The 22247-nt window shown below is 35.8% G+C and overlaps 1 protein-coding gene across 6 annotated transcripts in view; it reads left to right on the top strand.

Annotated features, from left to right (window-relative positions):
• Nucleotides 1-20350, top strand: part of MINDY3 (MINDY lysine 48 deubiquitinase 3) — an 82173-nt gene extending 61823 nt beyond the window's left edge. For 5 of the 6 annotated variants that reach the window (XM_037983363.2, XM_008002371.3, XM_008002370.3 and 2 more), the window contains 5 exons: nt 2082-2154; nt 9367-9439; nt 12023-12110; nt 16360-16431; nt 19392-20350. In XM_037983363.2, the coding sequence (XP_037839291.1) occupies nt 2082-2154; nt 9367-9439; nt 12023-12110; nt 16360-16431; nt 19392-19541 (456 nt within the window). In that variant the 3' untranslated portion in view covers nt 19542-20350. Of the gene's footprint in view, nt 1-2081; nt 2155-9366; nt 9440-12022; nt 12111-16359; nt 16432-19391 lie in introns of those variants that run through there. The other variant, XM_073018752.1, reaches the window with a different exon arrangement.
• The last annotated feature ends 1897 nt before the right edge of the window (nt 20351-22247 follow it).

Raw genomic sequence — 22247 nt, 5'->3', positions numbered from 1 at the left:
CTACCTTTCCCCCACAAAGATTTAGTTTAACCCGGGAAAAAAAAAAACCTGATACTCCCTTTTCTTCTATTTAGATCATAGTTTTCAGTAATACTTAGAAATTTCCAGCAATATCTTAAAACTCATTTTAAAACTTTTCCTCACTTATTAGTGACCCAAAAAAAGGTTGAGAATGGAACAGATGGTGAATAGAAAGAATAACTGTATCCTGATTTTGTGCCCCTGTAAGTTCCCCTCTGCATAAAATTTGATCTGTTAACCATGTACCTTCTCAGCCAGAATTTCAAAGGTTATAGTGTTCATCTACAAATTTCAACAGTCAAATGGAGACAACTGAAAAAGAAAAATGTGTTAGAAATAGTTAAGGGAGCTAAAGCTTATACTAGAATAAATGTAGAAATCTGCAACTAAGGTTTGGGAGTGATAAAGGGAACTGAGGAATAATAATAACCCATGTGTCAGCAATTGCTCCCTAAATCTGAGCGCCAACACTGCAGTCCTAGCTTTGGGATAAAAGTTAATTATAGAGCTAAGGCTATATTGGTAATGTATCAGAAAAAGGAAAGAGGGTTTTTAAGAAATATTGTTCAGGTTAAGTAAACCTTTCTTTGACCCAGCCATCCCACTCTGGTGACCTGCTGTGCAAATATAACTGCAGGTTTCTGATGTTACATGTTCACGTTTATTTGATTCAGCATTTTTTGTAACAGCAAAAGACTAGATACAGTTCAAGGGTCCAGCAATCAAGGACTAGATCATAAAATCAAAAAGGCATTGAAAGTTAAGCCAAAGGAAAAACATGTCACTTGGGCATACACATTATCAGCAAAATAATGTTGGAAATGCAGTGAAGGGTGAGCCTAAGAAGTTTCTAGGAAGGGATTGTAAATGAGAGACAACTGTACATTACAAAATTTTACAGATGTTAAAAAATATCAAATGGTTTTTAAGTTGCTTTACCTTTTATTATAATACATGAAAAATGTGTAAGGGTTTGCACAGGTTGCCTTGTTTTAGTTCCCATTCCTGTTTTTTATAAAAATGGTTTTCAGGAACCGAGTCCTCATGGTTGAGTTCGAACTCCTCTGATTCTTAGTTTCTTCACCTGTGAACAGGGTAAAGGTGAGATATTAGAATAACAGTTAAGAAGTACATTTCTTGCAAACATTGTGTCCACAGGGGAACAGCATTTTAGATTTTAACATTTGTACCCCATAAAAAGGATTCAAGGTAGTAGGAAGGGATACTTGGAAACTTACTCTCTGATGACGTTTGTCTGAGTGAACACCATTATAGGCAAAGATAATCATAGGTAAAAGCAAACCAAAGGTAAACAACAAGAGCCTGCATTTTAGATTCATGTGTGTCAAGTAGAATTTTGTAATGGCTTAGATATGTGGGGTAAATGTAAAGAATCAAAGATAACACAATTTTTGTGCTTAGAATCCTGATAAATGTTTTCTGTGAGAAATTAGTCATAGTAGAGAATTTGTTTTATGGGGGAAAGAAATTTCTGTCTCTAGGGTGTTTCCTTTGAGTTCTGAAAAATTAAAATTCTGAACATGTAGAACTTGATTGAGCTTTGACTACGTTACTAAATTAAAATTTTTAATGCATTGCTATCTAATTGTATCATTATTTGCTATAATAAATCTCTGGATTTTATTTTCGAATATTTGAAAACTAGAGTATATTTTATTTCTTCTTACCTGAACAAAAAAATGTGGGGAAAAATGGTTCGGGTTTTGTTTTTGTATTTGGTGTTTTTTTTTTTTTTTCATGCTACATTTTTATAGTAATTGCCTGTATATTAGACTTTTTTCCCCAGTGTTTTAAGTATTTATATAAAGCTTCACATGTATTGTTCACAACAATTTTCTGTGGTTGAAGTTTTATTGCCATTTTTCAAATGTAAAATAAATGACCTGGAGAGTTTATGACCTATCTCGTTACACATCTGTGATACAAATGTAACTCAAAGTCTTCTGACTCCAATGTCATTATGTCTCCCTACCCTAGTATCTGTTTTCTTTTTAATGTCATACTATAGCTAGTTGACAACGTGCTTCTTATCTTTTCAGGATATGGCTTTAGTTGCCCCTGAAGCTCCTTCAGAACAAGCCAGAAGAGTTTTTCAAACCTACGACCCAGAAGGTAAAAGATTCTATTAACATCATCTCTGTGTTTTTTCTTCATATGTTTGAAATACATTGATACCTACCTGATTTTATTCAAAAGATATATTGGGTTATTTAATGAAACGTAAGTTGTGTTTCTTGAACATTTTAAAAGGAAAATAGTGAAAATGTGAACAAATGAAATAGCACACAAGTACTTGTTGAGTTGGGTTTCTTGGAGTACTGAAGGTATAGTTGACCTCTGATTAATCTTGACCCCAAACAGGGAAAAATAACACCTTTTGAACAAACTGTTTGAAAAGGAAGTCATTTTCTTCTTTACTTGTCCAAACGAATATTAAACAAACAGATCTTCCAGGATATTTCTGTATAATTGACCTCCCAGGATAAAGAAGCAGAGGAAGATCATCTGAATCATTCACTTTGGAGCCTATGCTTAGCTATTCTACCTAACAAAGTATAGTTTTATATATCATTAAAATGTCTGCTGAGTCATTGTCACTGAGGTTTTGATCACTTTTGTGTTTACATATTTAGGTAACAGTTACGACTTTATTATAGCTAACTCACCTTTCAAGTGTAACTTCAAAACTAAGTTGTCATACTTGAAAGTTCCCTTACAAAGTACCATGTAGAAATCAAAGTTGCTGGATCAGTGAAGTCCTTGTGGACACCTGAATGGATTCAGTTATCTTTATGAATATACTTTCTTCTGTCTTGAAACTTTTTACACTTAGCGATCTGCTCTTTTCCTCTCTGAAAATCCATGTCATGTAAATTCTAAGAATATACTCTTAGCACTTACTAGCAGATAACTTTAGGCTAGTTACTTTTAGGTCTGCTGTTTTCTTAGGTATCATTATTAGAATGACTGTACCTAGTTCTTAGAGGCATTATGAATATTAAATGAATAATGTAGAAAGCACCTTGCCCAGTGGTACAAGCGATTTTCCAAGGTAATAGTCATATTCTTAACCCAGTATAACTACGAACATTCCCAAAACCAAACACATGGCTTTTATGTAATCATTAAGTGTTGTGTTGTATTGTGTTTTACTAGTGAAGATTTGGGAACCACAGTTGAAACTGGGAGTGAATGAGTTTCTTGAGAAAAGAAACATACAAGGAGAGGATCAGAAAATCTTAGGAGATAATAACTATTAAAGAATAAAAGCATGAAAAAATGCCTTCAGAGCAGACATAGGAGCCCTAAACTTTAGAAGGCTGATGTTGTAAGACTAAAAAAATTTCATCAATGCTGCAAAGGTACTGAAGTTAAGGTTGTTAAAGTAGGAGACAGTTGTCAAAAGTAGTAGCTTTGTTTGCTTTCAGTAATCACTAATGAGGTAGCAGGCTTGTACTATTCTTTTACAATGTACCAAGGAAAATTAGAACTTCTCAGATTACCAATACTAAAACATAACTTACAATCAGTGCAGTTATTTCAGAATTGAGTTGTGAGAAATGCATATGAAAATAAATTTGCTAAAGGCTGGGCGCAGTGGCTCAAGCCTGTAATCCCAGCACTTTGGGAGGATGAAGTGGGTGGATCATGAGGTCAGGAGATCGAGACCATCCTGGCTAACACGGTGAAACCCCGTCTCTACTAAAAAACAAAAAATACAAAAAACTAGCCGGGCGTGGTGGCGGGCGCCTGTAGTCCCAGCTACTCCGGAGGCTGAGGCAGGAGAATGGCGTAAACCAGGGAGGCGGAGCTTGCAGTGAGCTGAGATCCGGCCACTGCACTCCAGCCTGGGCGACAGAGCGAGACTCCGTCTCAAAAAAAAAAAAAAAAAAATTTGCTGTATTTCTACTAGACAAAGAAAATTATTAAATGGTTTTAATCTACAGAGTTATGTGTAACAACTTATCAGGACTATAAACTGAATTATTAAGCAAAATTTATTCAGATAGCTTAGAAACTATGCCTCTATATATGACTTAGGAAGAAGATTAAAATCTACTTTTCATCTAAATATCACACTGTTTATGGTTTAGCTATGTGATAGCTCTAAGAAGTAGAAGGATTAAAAGTAGATTAATTTTTCAGTTTTTATTCTTTTCAACCACTTACAGACTAATCTGCTAATTTAATTTTCTTTCTCCAAATGGTATGCTTTTGTTTCAAGATGTAAGCAAATCACGCTTTCTCAGAACACTTAGTGTACCAAAAGTTCTTACAAGCATTTAGATACAGTTTCCATTTAGCAGAGACTGGTATAGGGAGTTATCCTTTGTCACCCTCCTCAGAATGCTCGTAGAATAACTGACCTAGAAGGACACTGAAGGTACCCAGGAGTATTTTTATATCTTTATCTCACTTTTAGCTCCCACCCCTGGTTGCTAAACCCAGGTATCTGACTGGGTGGATTTACAGTCACACTGTTAACACTGTGCTGTGGGTATATTCCTAATTAAATGGACATGTACAGGCTAATCACCATTTATAGCATTGCCTCTCTGAGACCACATCTTCCATAACCTAAACAAGTGATTTAGTACTGATCATTTGGAACATAAACCTAGTATGTAAGTGGGGATCTGAGAATGATGTGTGGCATTTGCGTGGAATGTTACAATTTCTACAGCACTTTAAAACCTTGCCACAAACCTAGGAGATAGGCAGGGATCATCCTCGTTTTGTTCTTTAGAGAACAACCTTGTGATGGTTTGAGTCACTTCTCCAGAGCCACATACCTAAATGTGAGAACCAAGACTAGATTTTAAGTGTTTCAGCAATCTTTCCCCTTCTCTCTACTACCAGTATCTTTCTGAAAGGCTAAAGTCATAAAGAGGTACTTTTTAACCTTTCTAAATTTAAGTTTACTTTGAACTGTTAATTTAACGGAGTAAGGATTTGATACTCTCATATCTAGTTGAGCAATTTCTGCCTGTTTCAGAATCTTGAGGATCTTAGGAGCCCAATACTTATTTTGATATCAAGCATACTTATATTTTTTAACTGTTGGTTTCTCATTTAGAATACTAGCAAAATTGTACTTTCTGCGGGACCTTGATGTATCTCCTCTAGATAATTGGCTCAGTGTAATCTCACATTCAGAAAGGGGAGACTAGCATACGTACTCAGCTTAAAGAGAATCAGGTATCAGGCCTATTCAAAGTGTTCCACATGAGCTTTGGAGAAGGGCCACAGTGTTTATTTTTGTGAATCTTTTTTGTGGAAGAACGTGTTTGGATATGTGCTTTGTATTCAGGTACATGTTTTATAGGAATTTTTGTAAAATGATAAGGATGAAGATACATTAATATGATCAAAGATACTGAACAAGAATTCTCTAGTGCCTCTGGACACCAGGAAAATGGCTCCATCTCTATTACTCCTCACTAGCTGTGTGATGTTGGACAAGTTCCTAACCCAGTTTTTCATCTGGAAAATGGATTTAATAGCAACTACTTTATATGAATTAGTCAGTACTCAATACCTTAACCGTTGTGTTGTTTTTTAAAAATGTGTGGCACAGAGCTTATTCCATAATCTCCAAAGACATCAAAGTCTGCATAGGTAGTGTTTGAAGTGCTCATCACAGGTTTTCACATTATACATAATGGATTTTGTTTTCTTCTTTCTCCTTTATCCCCTCCCCCTTGTACAATTACATGTCAGGAAGCAACACCATTTCTTTTAAAAGATCCCAGTCTTTAAGAATAATTAGGCCGGGCGCGGTGGCTCAAGCCTGTAATCCCAGCACTTTGGGAGGCCGAGGCGGGCGGATCACGAGGTCAGGAGATCGAGACCATCCTGGCTAACACGGTGAAACCCTGTCTCTACTAAAAAATACAAAAAAACTAGCCGGGCGAGGTGACAGGCGCCTGTAGTCCCAGCTACTCGGGAGGCTGAGGCAGGAGAATGGCGTAAACCCGGGAGGCGGAGCTTGTAGTGAGCCAAGATCTGGCCACCGCACTCCAGCCTGGGCGACAGAGCGAGACTCCGTCTCAAAAAAAAAAAAAAAGAATAATTGGACTATTGTAGATTGAGCTTAATATACACCACTCCCTAGACATCCTCCAGAATTGCCTTGTCTTTTCTGTTCCTTTTAAATAAATGCTCCTTCCTGTGCCTTTGCTGTGGCCTCCCTGTACTCCTGTCACTGTCATCACTGTTTCTGTCAGGCAGCCCCAGCTAACAGTTTTCTGTATACTGCCACCATATTTTGTACCTTTTCCATCACATAATAAAAATGAATTTGCAGTACGAGCTATAAATGAGCTACTTATTTCTGAGCTTGTATCATTAAAAGTAACAAATGTTATCGAGCAGCCGTGAGTCAAGCACTGTGGTAGGCCCTGGGGATCTGGACTCCTTGCCCTCCAAAACTCATTGCCCACTGGGGAGCCAGGTGGGCCAGCCAGAAATAATGCCAAAGAGGTCCGGAAAAGCTCAACTCTGGTGTCTGTGTGACTTGGCCTTGGGGAAGAGGTCACTTGCTTTTTCAATAAGAGTATTTATTAAATTGCAGATCTATATTAAGGTTTTCATGGTATATTGCTACATAAATATACAATGTTTAAAATAAAATCACTTAATATTTGACTACAATGACATTAAATTCTAATTTTTTTTGATTCCCAAGAAACCATAGTCTCCCTCTCCCACAGTATATGGAAAATGTTAGTCTCAAGTATGCTGGGCTTCACAGTTTCCTTATAAGCTATTTGTTGCAAAACTCTTGAGAAACCTTCTTCCAGCTTCTCTGTTAATTTTGAGTATTTGATATTTGCCTTCTTCCTGCAGTGTCCAGTTTAGCTAGTATCTCTGTTAAAATTGAGACCTGCTGGTCTCTCCTGTTTCTTTCTTAATCTTTCAGAACAGAAATCCTGATTGTTTTATATTTCCTTTGAAAGCCCAACTCAGGTTTCCTCCCAGTTATGAAACAGTTATCTTATCCAGTAAATGACATGCCTCACTTTCACTCTCCTTCATCAGCACTCTTTTGCATTGAGTTATTCCTCCCCACAATCTCTAAGGACTTGACACTTTTAGCAATCTGGATATTTAACTGGTAAAAATCTTTAAAAATTTTAAACCAACAGCTTTTTTCCTCCTTTCAGCCATAGTCCGACAGTATTACAGTATGTATGTGCTAGCCATTGGCTGCTCTGCCCTCTTTTCATAGTCCCCATTCTTTTGTGTTGATATCTATGTAGTTAATTTACCAATGCATGCAAGTTCTATTTTTTTATTTTAGTTCTTCATAGATCTGCTTGACTAATCAAATGGTATTCTGAGATTTCCTTTGCTGTTGACTTTCAGGTCGTCTTTTCGTCTTTGTGCCTCTGTTTCCTTATTCTCTAAGGAGTCAGTTGACGAAATGTCAGATGACCTACGTTTCATCTGTTTTTACATTTAACGATTCTGGTCTTTTTCTAAAGAATTTTTTTGTAGGTATGATTAACATATCAAAGTAAGTTTTCTACAAAGGAGAATAATTTTGAAATCTCTTTCTAATCTTGACTATATTAAAAGTCTTTGAATTATTGAGAAAATTCTATTACATCTTTAGTTTTAAAATTAGTATTTTAAGCATGCTGTTAAGAAGGTCACATTGTTGTTTTGGTTGTCATTTGCCATTTAACTTTTTCTTGGGGTAGGAGCTGAGTTGCAGGTTATAGTTTCTGCGGAAAGGGTGCCAACTGTGACAAAGTACATGCTGTTAGTGCTCCTGAAGAACGTTGTACAAATTGAACATCCCTAACCCGAAAGTTTGATCCTCCAAAATTTTGAGTGCCTATACAACCCTGTGGAGCATTTCAGATTTTGGACCAGATTGGGGATATTCAACCATTATATATTTGCAAATATTCGAAAACCAGAAGAAATCTGAAATCTAAAACACTTCTAGAACCAAGCATTTTGGATGAGGGAGACTCCACCTGTACTACCAAATGGATATAGCCTATAAACACAGAAACCTAATTGTTCCTGTCTGCTGGTGGCCACATAAAGCCTGTTTCACATTTGGAGATGCTGTGCCTTTTTAGCTGTGACCTAACTTAAGCAAAATCGTGATCAGACTCATCAAAGCTAAGCCCACAGAGCTTGAATGTTTTTACAAGTGCCTTCAACCAAGGTCTTCTTTATTCTCAATACCTCAAATTACTGGTAACTTAACAAACTGGAATTACTCTAACCCTTCACTTAAAAAATTGCACATTTTTAATTATCCTAGATGACTCAACCTTTTAGTCAAGGCCAATCTGTCTTCAAATGGATAAACAGCTCCTTATGAGGTTTAAGAATAGAAAAGACCATTCTACAATCATAACTTCATTCCTTTCTGATAGTGATAGTGTACAATTCCACATCCTGAAAGAGCAACTGCACACTTTATTCTGTAGTTTGATTGTAGGAGCAGGGCTTTTGGACATTTTGTTCTCCATGGCAAGATTTTTTTTAATCATCTAATCCCTGAAGGACATTGGAAGCTGATTTAAAGCTGAGAGTCTTCAGGCATGAGTAAATGGATAGGGGAAATTGGGCACTGTACATTTAAGGAATAAACAAGTTACTTGTTTAAAACCACTCTCATTTCAAACTACCCCACAAGGACTTTGTGTGTGTCATGGTCTGTTGCATCATCAGAGTTTGGGCCATGTTCCGTAAAGTAGTCATCATCAGCATTAGTTTGACTCTTCATTTCAGGATTTTTTGGTGTTTTTTAAAAAAAAAAACCTACAGCTTTTTTTAAATCACCAAGTCTGTTTTAGAATATCTTTGCTGTTTATTTGTCAGTTGTCTAAATATCAGTGGATCGCTAACATTCCTTCAGGAAACTAAATAACATTGTGACAAAGGGAATTTGTTGCTAAAGAATTCTTTTAAATGAACTTTTAAATGGGAATGTAAAGGTTTACTTTGTTTATTGAAAGATTAAGTAGAAAAATATTTTCCCTGCTTAACGCTGTAACACTGTTTATAACACTGTTTAAAGGTCAAATAATTTGACTTTAAGCTTTCTCGGAGTTCTCAAGTTATAAAATTTTTTTATTTGAAACTAACCTAGAAAATAAATATTTGCCGATGTTTCCTAGAAAACTAATAGAAGAGAATCTCTAATAACAATAGGTACGATGCCTAAAATAAGCAACATACTATTCCTTAACTCTTTGTATTTTTTATGCGATTTTTTTCCTGGAATCTGATCAACAGTAACAGCATTTCTTGAAGTAAATTCTTATTTCAAGTTGTTTCTGATTTTTTTCCCCCCAGATAATGGATTCATACCCGATTCACTTCTGGAAGATGTGATGAAAGCATTGGACCTTGTTTCAGATCCTGAATAGTAAGCTAAACAGGAAGTGTTATTTAGCCAACTCAAAAAGATTCATTTAAGTTTAAGACATATTGTACATTTTTACCTTTTTAAAAATCTATATCTGCATATACGAAGCATAGCAATCCATGTAAAGCAAAGATTTAGAAAGAAATCGAACTAATCCAATGTTATAGCAGACTTGACATACTTAAATTGAATTTCCGTTCCCACCCAGCAGTTATTGTCCTGCTTTTTAAAAAATGCTAAAAGTGTCTTTCTGTAAACTTTAAAAAGTTTTTTCTCTGCAAATACTTCCCCATGTCTTAAAATTTTATGTGACTTTAGTATCTTCAGTAAAGTAATGACGGTTCTATGTAGATAGTGCTAGTTGCCCTGCTTATATAACCAGCAGGCCTCTGACTTTCCCTCTTAAATAAAGATGATCAAAGATATCTAACATTTCTAAATGATTAACTGACCTGAAACTTGTGGGAGTGGCTGCAATATATTATGGCATATCAGTATTTCTTAGGATCCTGTCATTGTCTTCATTCTCACTGTTATGTTTTATACATTGTTACATCTACAACTTCCTCTGTAGATTAAGATCTTTAGTTATTATCCATGAAAAAATAACTCTTGTTAAGTGGATATATGTATTGATCAAATATGGGAATAAAAGTTAAGATAGGATCTGTACTCCTTTTTTCAGCATAGTTTTTCCTTCCCTTCCGTAAGTTTTTCTAAGAATGAAAAAACGTGAGCTTATCGAACATAATGAAAGGGTTCAGCAAAAGCAACAGGAAATATTGGTAGACACCGTTTTTACAATTTGATCCTGTTCTGTTTTTAGATGAGTTCAGTCATGCTTTCTTTGAAAGTATGCAATACATATAAACATTTATAAACCAACCACATCTGAATTAATCTCTCAATCTTACTAGAGCTGTGATTTCATCCATTCTCAATAGAAATATTAACAAATGAATATTAATAATTGTTTTCAATTTAAAGAGAAATTCAGAGTGTTGACCTAGTCCAGCAAATGATATGATACTAATTACTACACTTCTTCCAACTTTATTTCCAATTAGAGACCATCTTGTTTACACTGCTCTAATTTGCAAAAGAGAATTAACTCAAGTAATTTTGTTACTGACCAGACTAAGGAAGAGAAAGAATAAAAAGTTGTGTTTTTTTTCCAAATTCTTACGTAGCTATATGTCATCTACCTAATTTTCCTTGTTTTATCAGATAGAAAACGTACCTTGAATCATAAAGTTAGCACATTTGATTCAGGTTGTTGTTCTTGAAGTAGCTGAAAGATTGGACTGAAGTATTCACTCTACTTTGGCCTAGTTACAGTTATAATACAGGATGGCCCATAAAATAACTGGGCCATCCTAAGGATTAAATGAATTAAATGTAATATGACCCTGCCTTCATTTGCTTCATCATAACCTCCTGGCCTTACTCAGACTCATTAAAATGCCATATCGTTTGTACAGTATGCTATACAAGAATGATAGCCACGGGCCCACAAAAGCATCTCACAAGGCCAATACTACATGTCAGGTAGCAGGACTGTGAGGCAGCCTGACCCAGGTGTTTCCCAGAGAGACGGCTATGTCAGCACAGATGCAGCTTTCATAAACCTTAAAAATAGTTTACCCTCACAAGAATAGCTTCAGCTCCTTTTGTGAAAGGCACACCTGGTAACTGACCCAGACTGAAGCAGCAAACTCAAAGGAGAGAAGTTGCCCCTGAGGAAGGTGGTTGACTAGAATCACCTGAAATGTCCAAACATAACACTTTACATGTTGTGTAGTAAGGTAGATTTAACTCGTCCTTTATAGTTTGAGATAGCATGGAAAATAAAACTTTTCTGAAAACTATTTCCATTTTTAAACCAATTAAACTGCAGTCTGCTTTTTTCTGCCTTCTTTCTAGTCACACATACCACCACCTGTCACCAGTCTTGGTACACCTACATCGTAAGGGCTGGTACGCAGTTTAGGCTGCTGCCGCACCAATACAGTGTATATCACTCACTGTCATTCATGACACATCAGCTCTTTGAGAATTAATGTAGCTTTGTAACCTTCAAATTACATTGTCTATGAATTTTAAGCTTCTATTAGTTCTTAAAAGTAAGCTTTTTAAGAGATGTTTTCTATTATCTGATGTTCCACTGCCTTTTGACCGTGTTTCTTTTTCTGCTTGGGCTTAAAATAAACATTTTGTTAGTTAAATGCCTTATTTGATTGTTAAATTCAGGCATACCTATGAAGCAAAGAGAATTTGCCTTTGGGAAGTTACAAGCTTGAGTTTATAAGCCTTGGTTTTTAAATTACTTTACCTAATAAGGAACAATATTCCAAAGTCGTCACAATTTAAATTTTAAATAGTAACAGATTACTCTAGTTTAAAAATAACCAAGTTTTGGCAAATTAGATGTCATTCCTGTGTATTTGTCATTAAGGTTCTAAAAAGAACAGCTCTTAGTGTTTTTGGCAGTTGAATGTGTTGTAGTACCAGTAATTTAATCATGAAAGAAAAGCAGCTTTTTTTTCCTCTGGTATCCACTGTTTTTCTTTTTTCTCCCCATAGTATAAATCTCATGAAGAATAAATTAGATCCAGAAGGATTAGGAATCATATTATTGGGCCCATTTCTTCAAGAATTTTTTCCTGATCAGGTAACATAGTTGAGGAAATATATTTACTGTTACTCTGTTGGGATGATTACCTGTGATTGTTTGCAGCATTTTCTCTTTCTGAACAATGTCCTAATGCGCAGATATGAGACTGAGAAAGCACTGTTACATGGAAACCTTCCCAGACAGAGGGAATGTGTGTTTGAATACAGTAACGCAGTGCCTTGATGGGTAGGGGTAGCAGAAGATGATGCAGACACCAGTCTATACACGTAATGATATGGAGAGAACAGTTCGGAAGTTTGTGGAGTAAAAAGAGAAAGATTATCTTTCTCCACTCCCACCCCAACTTTTCTTCTCTTGGGAAACTGTTAAATACTGTGAGAGAAGGTCAAGGTGGCTGTGGGCAGTAGAAGTCCCTACCTAGTGAAGCTAAGCTCCAGGGGAATTTCAGTTGCGTGGAAGAAAACCTAAGTGGGTCTGCTGTTTCCCATTGGAACATATCTTCCACTGGGCTTCAATAGGAGTTCAGTTACCTGGAATAGCAGAGGCATCTGTGCCAACGTTAATTTTTTTGGGTTATATCTGTATCACTGGCAAGCCAGTTCTATATCCAACACCTGTCTTTGTTCTCTAAGTGAAGCATTTTACCACTAAATCAAATTACTTAAGTAGATAATATACATCATGGTCATTTTATCAGATATCAGTGTAGTTTGCACTGAAGTTCATTGTTGGAACAGACATTCCAATTTCTATTTTACCGCTATTATTAGCGAGATTGACAAATAGAAATAATTTAAAAGCTAGAGGGAAAATTACTAAAATTCAAGATGTAATTGTTAAGAAAGATTGTTAAATTCTAGATAAAATTGTTAAAGAGGTAAGATTCAAAAAGTAACTGAGGATATCACAATGTAGACTACTGGACTTTTTAAAACTTTGGCAAAGACTTCATGAAAAATTAGATTGTATTTTCCAACATTAGACCCTTCAGTGTGATATCCTCTTTGTTGACATTCTGACTACTAGATTTTTTTTTTTTATTGGAATCTGATGTTCTAGATATCTGGATAAATAATAAATTATAGCATTTTAAACTTTGATACAGTATTAATTTTAATTATATTTCAAGGCTATGGGAACATTTGATAGAAATATTCTTATAAATACAGTAAAAATACAATATTCCTGTTTTTTATTTAATTTGGGGAAGATTTTGAAGTGAAAAATGTAAAGTGAGACAGTTGTAGTAATTTTTTAGGTAATAAGAAGGTTCCAGTCCCTTCTCCTTCGCCTGTAACAGACATTTCCATTTGGTTGTACTGTTTGTTCCCTCTGTGTTCCTCTCTCACTGTTTGGTTGTTGCCTGCTATTTTGAAGACACTCTCCACCTGAGCCTGGTTTGTCTCATTGCCTCTGTATAGTTCATGCTGTTTCCCTCCCCAGAGCATGTGATCCTGCTCCTGATTACCTTTAGAGCAGTGAGTTCTCAGTGTGATCTCCAAGAGCTTGTTAGAAATGCAAATTCTCCGATTTCTCCCTGAAGCAGAGACTTTAAGAGTGGGTGCAGCAATGTGGTCTAACAAGCCCTGCAGGTGATCTGGAGGCCCAAGTTACAGAACAACTGCTTTAGAGGAAGACCTGTCACAGTACCACTTACTCCCATCCTGTAGCAGCTCAGACGCCCTCTGTGTCATAGATCTTTTCCGATCATGCCCTACATACCACTGATGTCCCCTTTCTCCTGTAGCCACAAAATGCATAGTGACTCAGCACTCCTTTTGGCAATTAATCACATACTGTCTTGTCCCTAACAGATGAATATAGTGATCATTCAGTAAACTGTTTATTTATTTAAGATGGAGTCTCGCTCCGTCAAGCGGGCTGGAGTGCAGTGGCACGATGTCAGCTCACTGCAACCTCCGCCTCCCTGGTCCAAGCAATTCTCCTGCCTCAGCCTCCTGCGTAGCTGGGACTACACGTGGTGGCCTGCCACCATGCCTGGCTAATTTTTGTATCTTTAGTAGAGATGGAGTTTCACCTTGTTGGTCAGGCTGGTCTCAAACTCCTGACCTCAGGTGTTCCACCCACCCTGGCCTTCCAAAATGCTGGGATTACAGGCATGAGCCACTGCACCTGGCCCAGTAAACATTTATTTAATCAACCACAAATAAATGAAGTTGTGAAACTGGAGTGACAAGGACAGCCAGGAAAATATTTAACTTCAGTAATCTTTACAATGCTTCAAGTAGGTCCTGTAGAAGAACATTTCTTTGCTATGAGGTAGAGGCTGATGCAGGAGGAAAAAAATTGGAATATTTATAAGCTTTTCAAGGTCATTCGTTTAAATAAGAATAGCAGTAGCAGCTCCCATTTCCCAAGCACATACTCTCCATCAGGCACTGTGTGCCTTCTAAACTCCATACTATTATTTTCCCCATTTTGACAATGAGGAAATTGAGCATTAGAGAACTTAAGACAATTGTTGAAGGTCTTACACTAGGTATTTTAGTAGCTGATTCAGGAATCTGAATCATAGTCTGTCGAACCACAGAGTCTACGCACTTTGCCACTGGGCTACACTACCTTTTGTTGGTATTTCTGTATTTTATGCCAGTTAATTACTGGAAATAGGGAATATCAATTGTATTCGATTACAGGAAAATGGTTATTTTTTAAGTTTAAATAATTTAACTCTGATAGTCAAGAGTCAAATTATGTAACTAATTGCATTGACTCATGTAATTAAGGAAAGGATCAAATTGATTTTTCTATTTTCTGTAAGTCATTTTGAGTGGGATACAAAAAAAATTTAAGAGTTTAGGCTCTGGTTGGGAATGTAAGACATAAAAAGTTAAACAGTCTTTCAAAATAACAATAGACAAGATGATACAAGGTAGTACTATATGATTCATTCTCAAATTATTTAGACAATTGTTATGATAAAGGTTAAGTTCCAGTGTAGTAAAAAACCAACTAGTGTGTTCAGGAAAAACTTCACAGAAAAAGTAAGATTTAAACCAGGTCTGGAAAAAGGAAGGAGAGGAGGGCATTTTAGAGAAGAGTAAAAAAAAAATTCATGAATGTGCAAAAGGCCAACAAAAGATCTTTTCATAGGGAAATGAGTCATGCTTGTCCAAAACAGAATTCAGAAAGGTGAGTAATTGGAGATAAGACTAAAAAGGTAGATAAAGCCCTGTACGATTTTAAGACGCAGGATTGCAGGTCACAGAACCCCAGCCTAAATTGGCATAAGTGAGGGGGAAAATACACAAAGGGAAAGGAGTAGCTCAGGTGAATTGAAGAAGCACTGGGAAGGTGCTCCTGGAGTCCTTGAACAGCACTGGGAGTGTCTCCACCTCCCATCCCCTCTTCTAAAGTGGCTACATTCTCACAGCCTAGCTTTCTGTAGGAGCTGAAGCTCCAGTTGCCAGCAGCTGTCTTCCCTTAATTCCAGTTGGAAAAATTCTAAGGAGGGCCACATGCCTGCTTGTATCCATGGGATATGGCCAGGAAGCCAAGGGGGATCTATCCAGCAGAGGCCCTGAGGGGAATCCCTGGGAGCCAGGCCCATAATGGCCTTGAACACCAAGTTAGGAGGGTTGAACATGGTCTTTAGCTAATTGAAAAGCAAGGTTAAGATAGTGAGAATAACATGACCCATTTTTCTACAAGCTTACTCTGTTAGTGATATATAGAATGTCCTTTATTGAATATTACTGAAGTTGCCTTAAGCATTAAAGTATGCTTTCATTTTTCACAGTGCTCTTTTCACTAATTAATGGCTGACAATATTCAAATACTAGATATTTTTTGGAAAAGAAACCACTAATTCAATATTGTGAGCCAAATTTGAAGTATTGGTACATACTGGAAGTGTATTTAGTCTGAGTAAAAGTGATGCTACTGCTTTTCTCAATTCATTGAGAGGAACAAATTATTTACATAGAAAGAGAGATAAATTTTAGGAAATATTCTTGTTTCAGAAGCTTATCTTTTGAAAAACAGTTATAGTAATACTTGCATAATTAAAAACATAAAGTAAGTTAGTGTGGAAGAGCTTATAATGGAAATCAACCTTCCCTCCTTTCCAGCATCTTCAGAGGCAACACTTTCAGCTTCAGGGCTTTCTGGTAGTTATAACTCCATAAACCTAAGTTCCTTCTTTTGTCAAATGAGTCCCCAATCAAAGGACAAGGATTTGAGAAATGTGTTTTACTTTCAGTTGATTAGAAATTGCCTGATATAAATGTAATTTAAAGTTTTAATAGTCCTTTATTTATAATAGGGCTCCAGTGGTCCAGAATCTTTTACTGTCTACCACTACAATGGATTGAAGCAGTCAAATTATAATGAAAAGGTATGATAATTCACGTAGTCGTCGGTCTTCAACTGGGTTGATGAAATAAGTATGTGAGTATATAACAACATTCGATTCCCATACAATTGCTACCTGAGATTATTCCAAGAGTCTCTTTACTATGATGACACATTTTAGAATTGGTCATCTTTCGATTTGACCAGTAGATGTTAGTCGACATTGGAGATTGACATTGGACTTCAGAGCAGTAGCTACACCGTGACTAAATACACCCCCATACAGATCATTACCCTTTGGCAATGTAGCATGTTTCTAAATCAACATTGTAGTTAGTCCAGTGAAAGTTGTTACTGATCCATTTAAAGGAGGAAAGAGGTAACAGTGAGATTTTTTGTTGGAAAAAATATTTTTAAATAAACAACCTTCGTAACCAGCATTTATTGAGCATTTACCCGAAATTGTGTTAAGTACTTTGCTTAAGTTTCACACCACCACACCACCTTATGAAGTAAGTTTTGTCGGTATATCCCCATTTCATAGGTCAAGCAGGCAGGAAATGACAGAGCTGGGAGTGAAACTTAGTCCAACTCAGAGCCCCTGCTCCTACTCATGATGCTTCGCAGCTTTCCTTTGCTAACCGCTGACAGAGCACATAGGTGATTCACTGCCAGCTGTACTCAACCTGGCTTAACGCTAGAGTTCGGTTGCATCAATTTCCCCTTTTTGAGTGTCTATTATCTTTGCATTTATTCAAGTATCAGTTACAGTAGATACTAATTATAGTATATATATTAGTTACACCCAATTTTAAAGGAATATGGTCTAACATTCCTTTTTAATTTGATCTGCCCATGCTGACTTCATGTATCTAATTTGTGGAAGGTTACAGAAAACAGATAGTGTAAATTAAGTACATAATTTTAATTAGACCAAATCTAAAAGACTAAAATTTACTGTTATCTTTATAACAAAATATAAATTAGATAATTTTATCAGGTCCAGAGAGAGAGAGATATATATGCAAAGAATATACATTGTCAAGAAAATTTGGATGCTGTTTTCTAATGTGCGAATGAGTGCTTCATCTAGAGTTTGATGTTTGCACAGCTTTGTAATAGGAGGTACATTATAATCACTAATTGTTCACCTATACAATCCCTGCCAGATGTATCTCAAATATTATCCATATTTTACAGATGAGGCATCTGAGACAGGGAGATTAAGTGACTCACCCAGGGTCACACAGCATGTCATTGGCAGAGCAGGGATTGGAACTGAGTTCCTGATTCCCAATGCTGTCCTTGGTCTGCTTGGCCACTCTACCTGTATATAGTGTAAGTTTTCAAATCATGCTTGGGACAAGCTTCTGACACACTGACAAAAAGATGAGAAAACAAATAGGATGAACTGTTAGAATGACAGTAATATACAACAGCTATAAAGCAAAGTATGGAAGTCACAGAAGTAGTTTTGAAGTTATTCAAGAGCTAAAATTAAAGCTGCATAGCAAGGTCCTATTTAAAAAGGTAACAGACAAAAGGAGAATGCTGGCAAAGTGAGATGGAGTGTGAGCCACCAGGCATCCGACCCTGAACTTGAGGCCATGGAGGTGGGTCATGATACCTTGCCCAAGCACTTCTGCTCTAATGACATGAGCACATGAAGTTCTTTATGAAAAATAGAGCCGGTTGTATTTAACTTAATAACTTGAATTATATTGGTGTATAACTTTTCAGAAAAGGTCGTTTTGCTTTGGGGACTGAAAAGCCAGAGTTGTAGTTTCAATGTCAATTTATTTCATCAACACTAGAAACTAATATATTAAATAAAGATGCCAGAAAAATGTATTTCACATTACAATGTATCTTTAGCGCTTTCTTAGGAATGAATAGATTCATGACACAAGATTATCTGATCTAGTAATATATTCTGTTCCTATATTTAATGTGTTTTAGAGGCAACTACCATTTAAAGATAATAAAGTTGTTTCTTTTGGCTTCTTAAATAGCTTATGGCTTTTATTTTGGAAGACCATAATTACACTGTGTATCAGCCAGTGAATGTGTAAAAATAAGTTTACATACTTGGGAAGAAGACTATGTCTGTTTCTTTTAAATTACACAGCATCAGAATTTGTCTTGGTGCAAAAAGAAATTAACCACCGAGGAGTGCATTAATGTCCACAGTGAGCCCTTGGTAATGACTTAGGGTTTTTGTTGATTATGTTATGTCCAAAATACTTTTTAAATATGTTTCATTGTAAATTAATCAGAATAAAATTATTCTTGGTATTCACCTGCCAGTCAGTATGTATTTATGTGATCATTGCCACTGCATATACAGTATCTGGTTAGTTTGATCTTCAACCTCTATTTTACTTTTCTTTCTGTCCTGACATCTTTTTTAATTTTTTCTCCGTGATTTTTCATGCTGTACAGAATGCACTCATGGAATTGCATTTCAGGAATATTTAATACCATAATAGCAAATTTTGTTGACATTCAAATTGTTTTCAGCTCTAGAAATTCAATACTTAAATTAGAAGGAGAAACATGTTCCTCAGAACATAATAGCTATATTCCTTTTATAGCTCTCCATTTCATGAGGCAGTATGAGCATCGGAGAGCCTCAGTATAAAAGCAGTAGGACTTGTATAAATTATATGTAAATATGATAATTAAACATTTCTTTCCAATGGTATAGATCCATTGAAGAATGCTTTTTTCTTAGAAACAGTCTGTGTTTTATGATTCACACGATCTTGAATTTTTAAAAATCACCTGGCCAGCTAGCAATTAAATATCATTTACAAATTTACTTTGACATAAATCAGTAAGCAGATATTCCTGCTCATTTCTAACAAAATAAAATTACTTGGAAAGTTTCATCTGCAACAATATGTAATACCTTATTTGCTAGTCTCTGAAAATTGTTTTCATTCCACGTAAGAATTTGCTAAGACTGTTGATTGACCTTGGTGGCTTTATTTTATTCAACAGGTCATGTATGTAGAAGGGACTGCAGTTGTAATGGGTTTTGAAGATCCCATGCTACAGACAGACGACACTCCTATTAAACGCTGTCTCCAAACCAAATGGCCGTACATTGAGTTACTCTGGACCACAGATCGCTCTCCTTCACTAAATTAATTTGCCTACGTATTTATAAGGAGGATCTTAATAACAGATGTTGAAAGAGGGGGTCAAGACTGGCAATTGGCTGGATTACGCTAAACACTGGTATCATTGATTAACTGTAAATAACAATTAAAAACACATTTTCAGTGTTTATGATATGTTTAAATTATTTGTCCTAAAGCTTTATGTTAAAGATTAGCCTATTTTAACCCTTTGTGTGAAATTTACTAGCAAAATTAAGCTTTAATCAAAGTTCATCACTTTTGCATTCAGATATTTGGTCATTTACTTACCAGATTACAAACGCAATACTATAGCATTTGTATATTGAGTATCAGAGTTACTATTTATAAACTTCTACTTTTGGGTTTTATTTCATTGAGGCACATTTTATTGTTTGAAGGATTCCAGCTTGTCATATATCAGCCTCTACACTGAAATGCAGAAGAGTTCATTTTTCTAAGATCTGTTTTTCATTAGAAATATTGACAAATAACAAATTGTCAGTTTGGATCCTTTGACAATTGACTTAACTCTGGCATGTTCACAAAAAGTAGAAACTCTCAGAGACCATTACCATTTATTCACAGATGTATAGGGGATGTATTCTAAAAACTGATAGAATCTGATAGTCAACACTGTTAACTTTTACTGTATAATTGCCAAATACACTTTTCCAAATTCATCCCAACAGCCCTGTAAGCCAGCTTTCGTCTATATTTATAAACACGATAAATGCATGAGAACATCTGTTATTACGTTAGTATATTGTGTTATTTATTATCCTAGTTGATGGCCTAAATAAACACCTTTTTCTTTAACTGTACCCTTGCATTTTTTACCTTTGTGGCTCACAATAAACAAGTACGTACTTCTAAATGTTTCTACCCAGCAACCTTGAGAGCACAGTACTACAAATGGCTAATGAAGTCATACAGGACCTCGAATAAGAGACCAGGCCTTATGCTAACCTAAGAGCTTTGCTAACTCAGCCAGCCAGAAGCACGAGAACCCACATGGCAGCTGTCTAGACCAGTGAGCAAAGATGCAGAGATGTGCTGTATTCCAATAGGTTTATGGCCCAGCAATTTGAAATCACAATAGCCATTAATACTTTTTTTCCTCCACTTGTAAAGCAGATAATTATATGTAGTATCCTCTTACACATTTCAGAACTGAACGTCACCTTCAATAGTATAGTTCCTGTGTGAATTTCTGTTTGGGTTTTGTTTTCTTTCATACACAATTACAATATAATTAAGCATAGGTAAAGGCATGAGATTTTGTGTATAACTTTTGGTGACATTCTGTTCGGGAGTGTGATACTACCTACTAAACTTACAGCTTTCAAATGTCAATATTTTGGTCTAGTCTTGGCTACTTCCAAATCTGTATAAAATATATTATGCTAGAATTAGTTTCTCAAAACTCTGGTTTAATAATCCCATATTCCATAAGGATTACACAAAATCATAGATTTTCTCATAAACATCAAGCCTACGAAATAGAATGGTCTTAACATTGTTACTTAACAAATTATCCCAAAACTTTATGGCATAAAACCACCATTTTATTAAATACAAATTCTTTGCTCAGGAATCCAAATGGGGCAAGGTGCGGATGCATGGCTTGTCTGCTTCAGTCTAGCCAGGGGCTAGAATTATCTGAAGCTGTCTCTACTCACATGGCAGTCATGACTGGACCTTAGCTTGGTATCATTGCTGTAGAACACTACATTAAACAAGCACGGGGACATTTCCTTTCCACATGCACTTGGGCTGCTTTCCAAACTAGATTATATGCTGGCAATAAAGTCTAGAAAATCTCAAAAACTTGGAAATTAAGTGACACACTAATGAATAACCAAAGGGTCAAAGAGAAATTGCAACGGAAATTAGAACATACTCTCTACTGAGTGTTAATGAAAATATGACATAGCAAAAATAAATATATATCATTAAATACTATATATTAGAAAAGTAAAACATTTGAAAATTGGGAACCTAAGCTTTTATCTCAATAACAAACCCAAAATAAGATGAAGTAAATCATAAAAGAATATCCATATACAAAAGAATGAATCTGGACCCTTACCTCACACCATTTGCAAAAAGTAACTTAAAATGATTGATTATCTAATTGTAAAAGCTGAAACTATAAAATCCCTAGAAGAAAACAAAGGAGTAAATCTTCATGACCTTGAGTTAAGTAGTGGTTTCTTAGATAAGATACAAATCACAAATGACAACAAAGATAAATTGGACTTAAAAACTTGTATGTGTCAAAGGACACCCTCAAGAAAGTGACATGACAACCCATAGAATGGGGAAAATATTTGTAAATTATGTTAAGAAATTTGAATACAGCATATATAAACTGACAACAAAAAAATACTTTTAAATAGACAAATGATATGAAGAGAGATTTCCCCCAAAGAAGATTGGTCCTTAGAGAAATACCAATGAAAACCATGAGATATCACATCATAGTCATTGGGAAGACTGACTAAAATAAAAATTCTACAAAAGCAAATGTTGATGAAGATGGGGAGAAATTGGAACCTTCATACATTGCTGGCGGGGATATAAAATGGTGAAGACATGTCAGATTCAGTTTTGTAGCTGCTCAAAAAAATACAGAGATAGCACATGCCTCACTAATCCCAACTCCTAGGTATATAACCAAGAGAAATGATGAAAATATATTCACGAAACTTTT

This window comes from Chlorocebus sabaeus, chromosome 9 (genome assembly GCF_047675955.1).
Source record: "Chlorocebus sabaeus isolate Y175 chromosome 9, mChlSab1.0.hap1, whole genome shotgun sequence".
NCBI lineage: Eukaryota > Metazoa > Chordata > Mammalia > Primates > Cercopithecidae > Chlorocebus > Chlorocebus sabaeus.
Note: the sequence above shows the minus strand (reverse complement) of the source record. Positions and strands in the feature narration are given on the sequence as shown.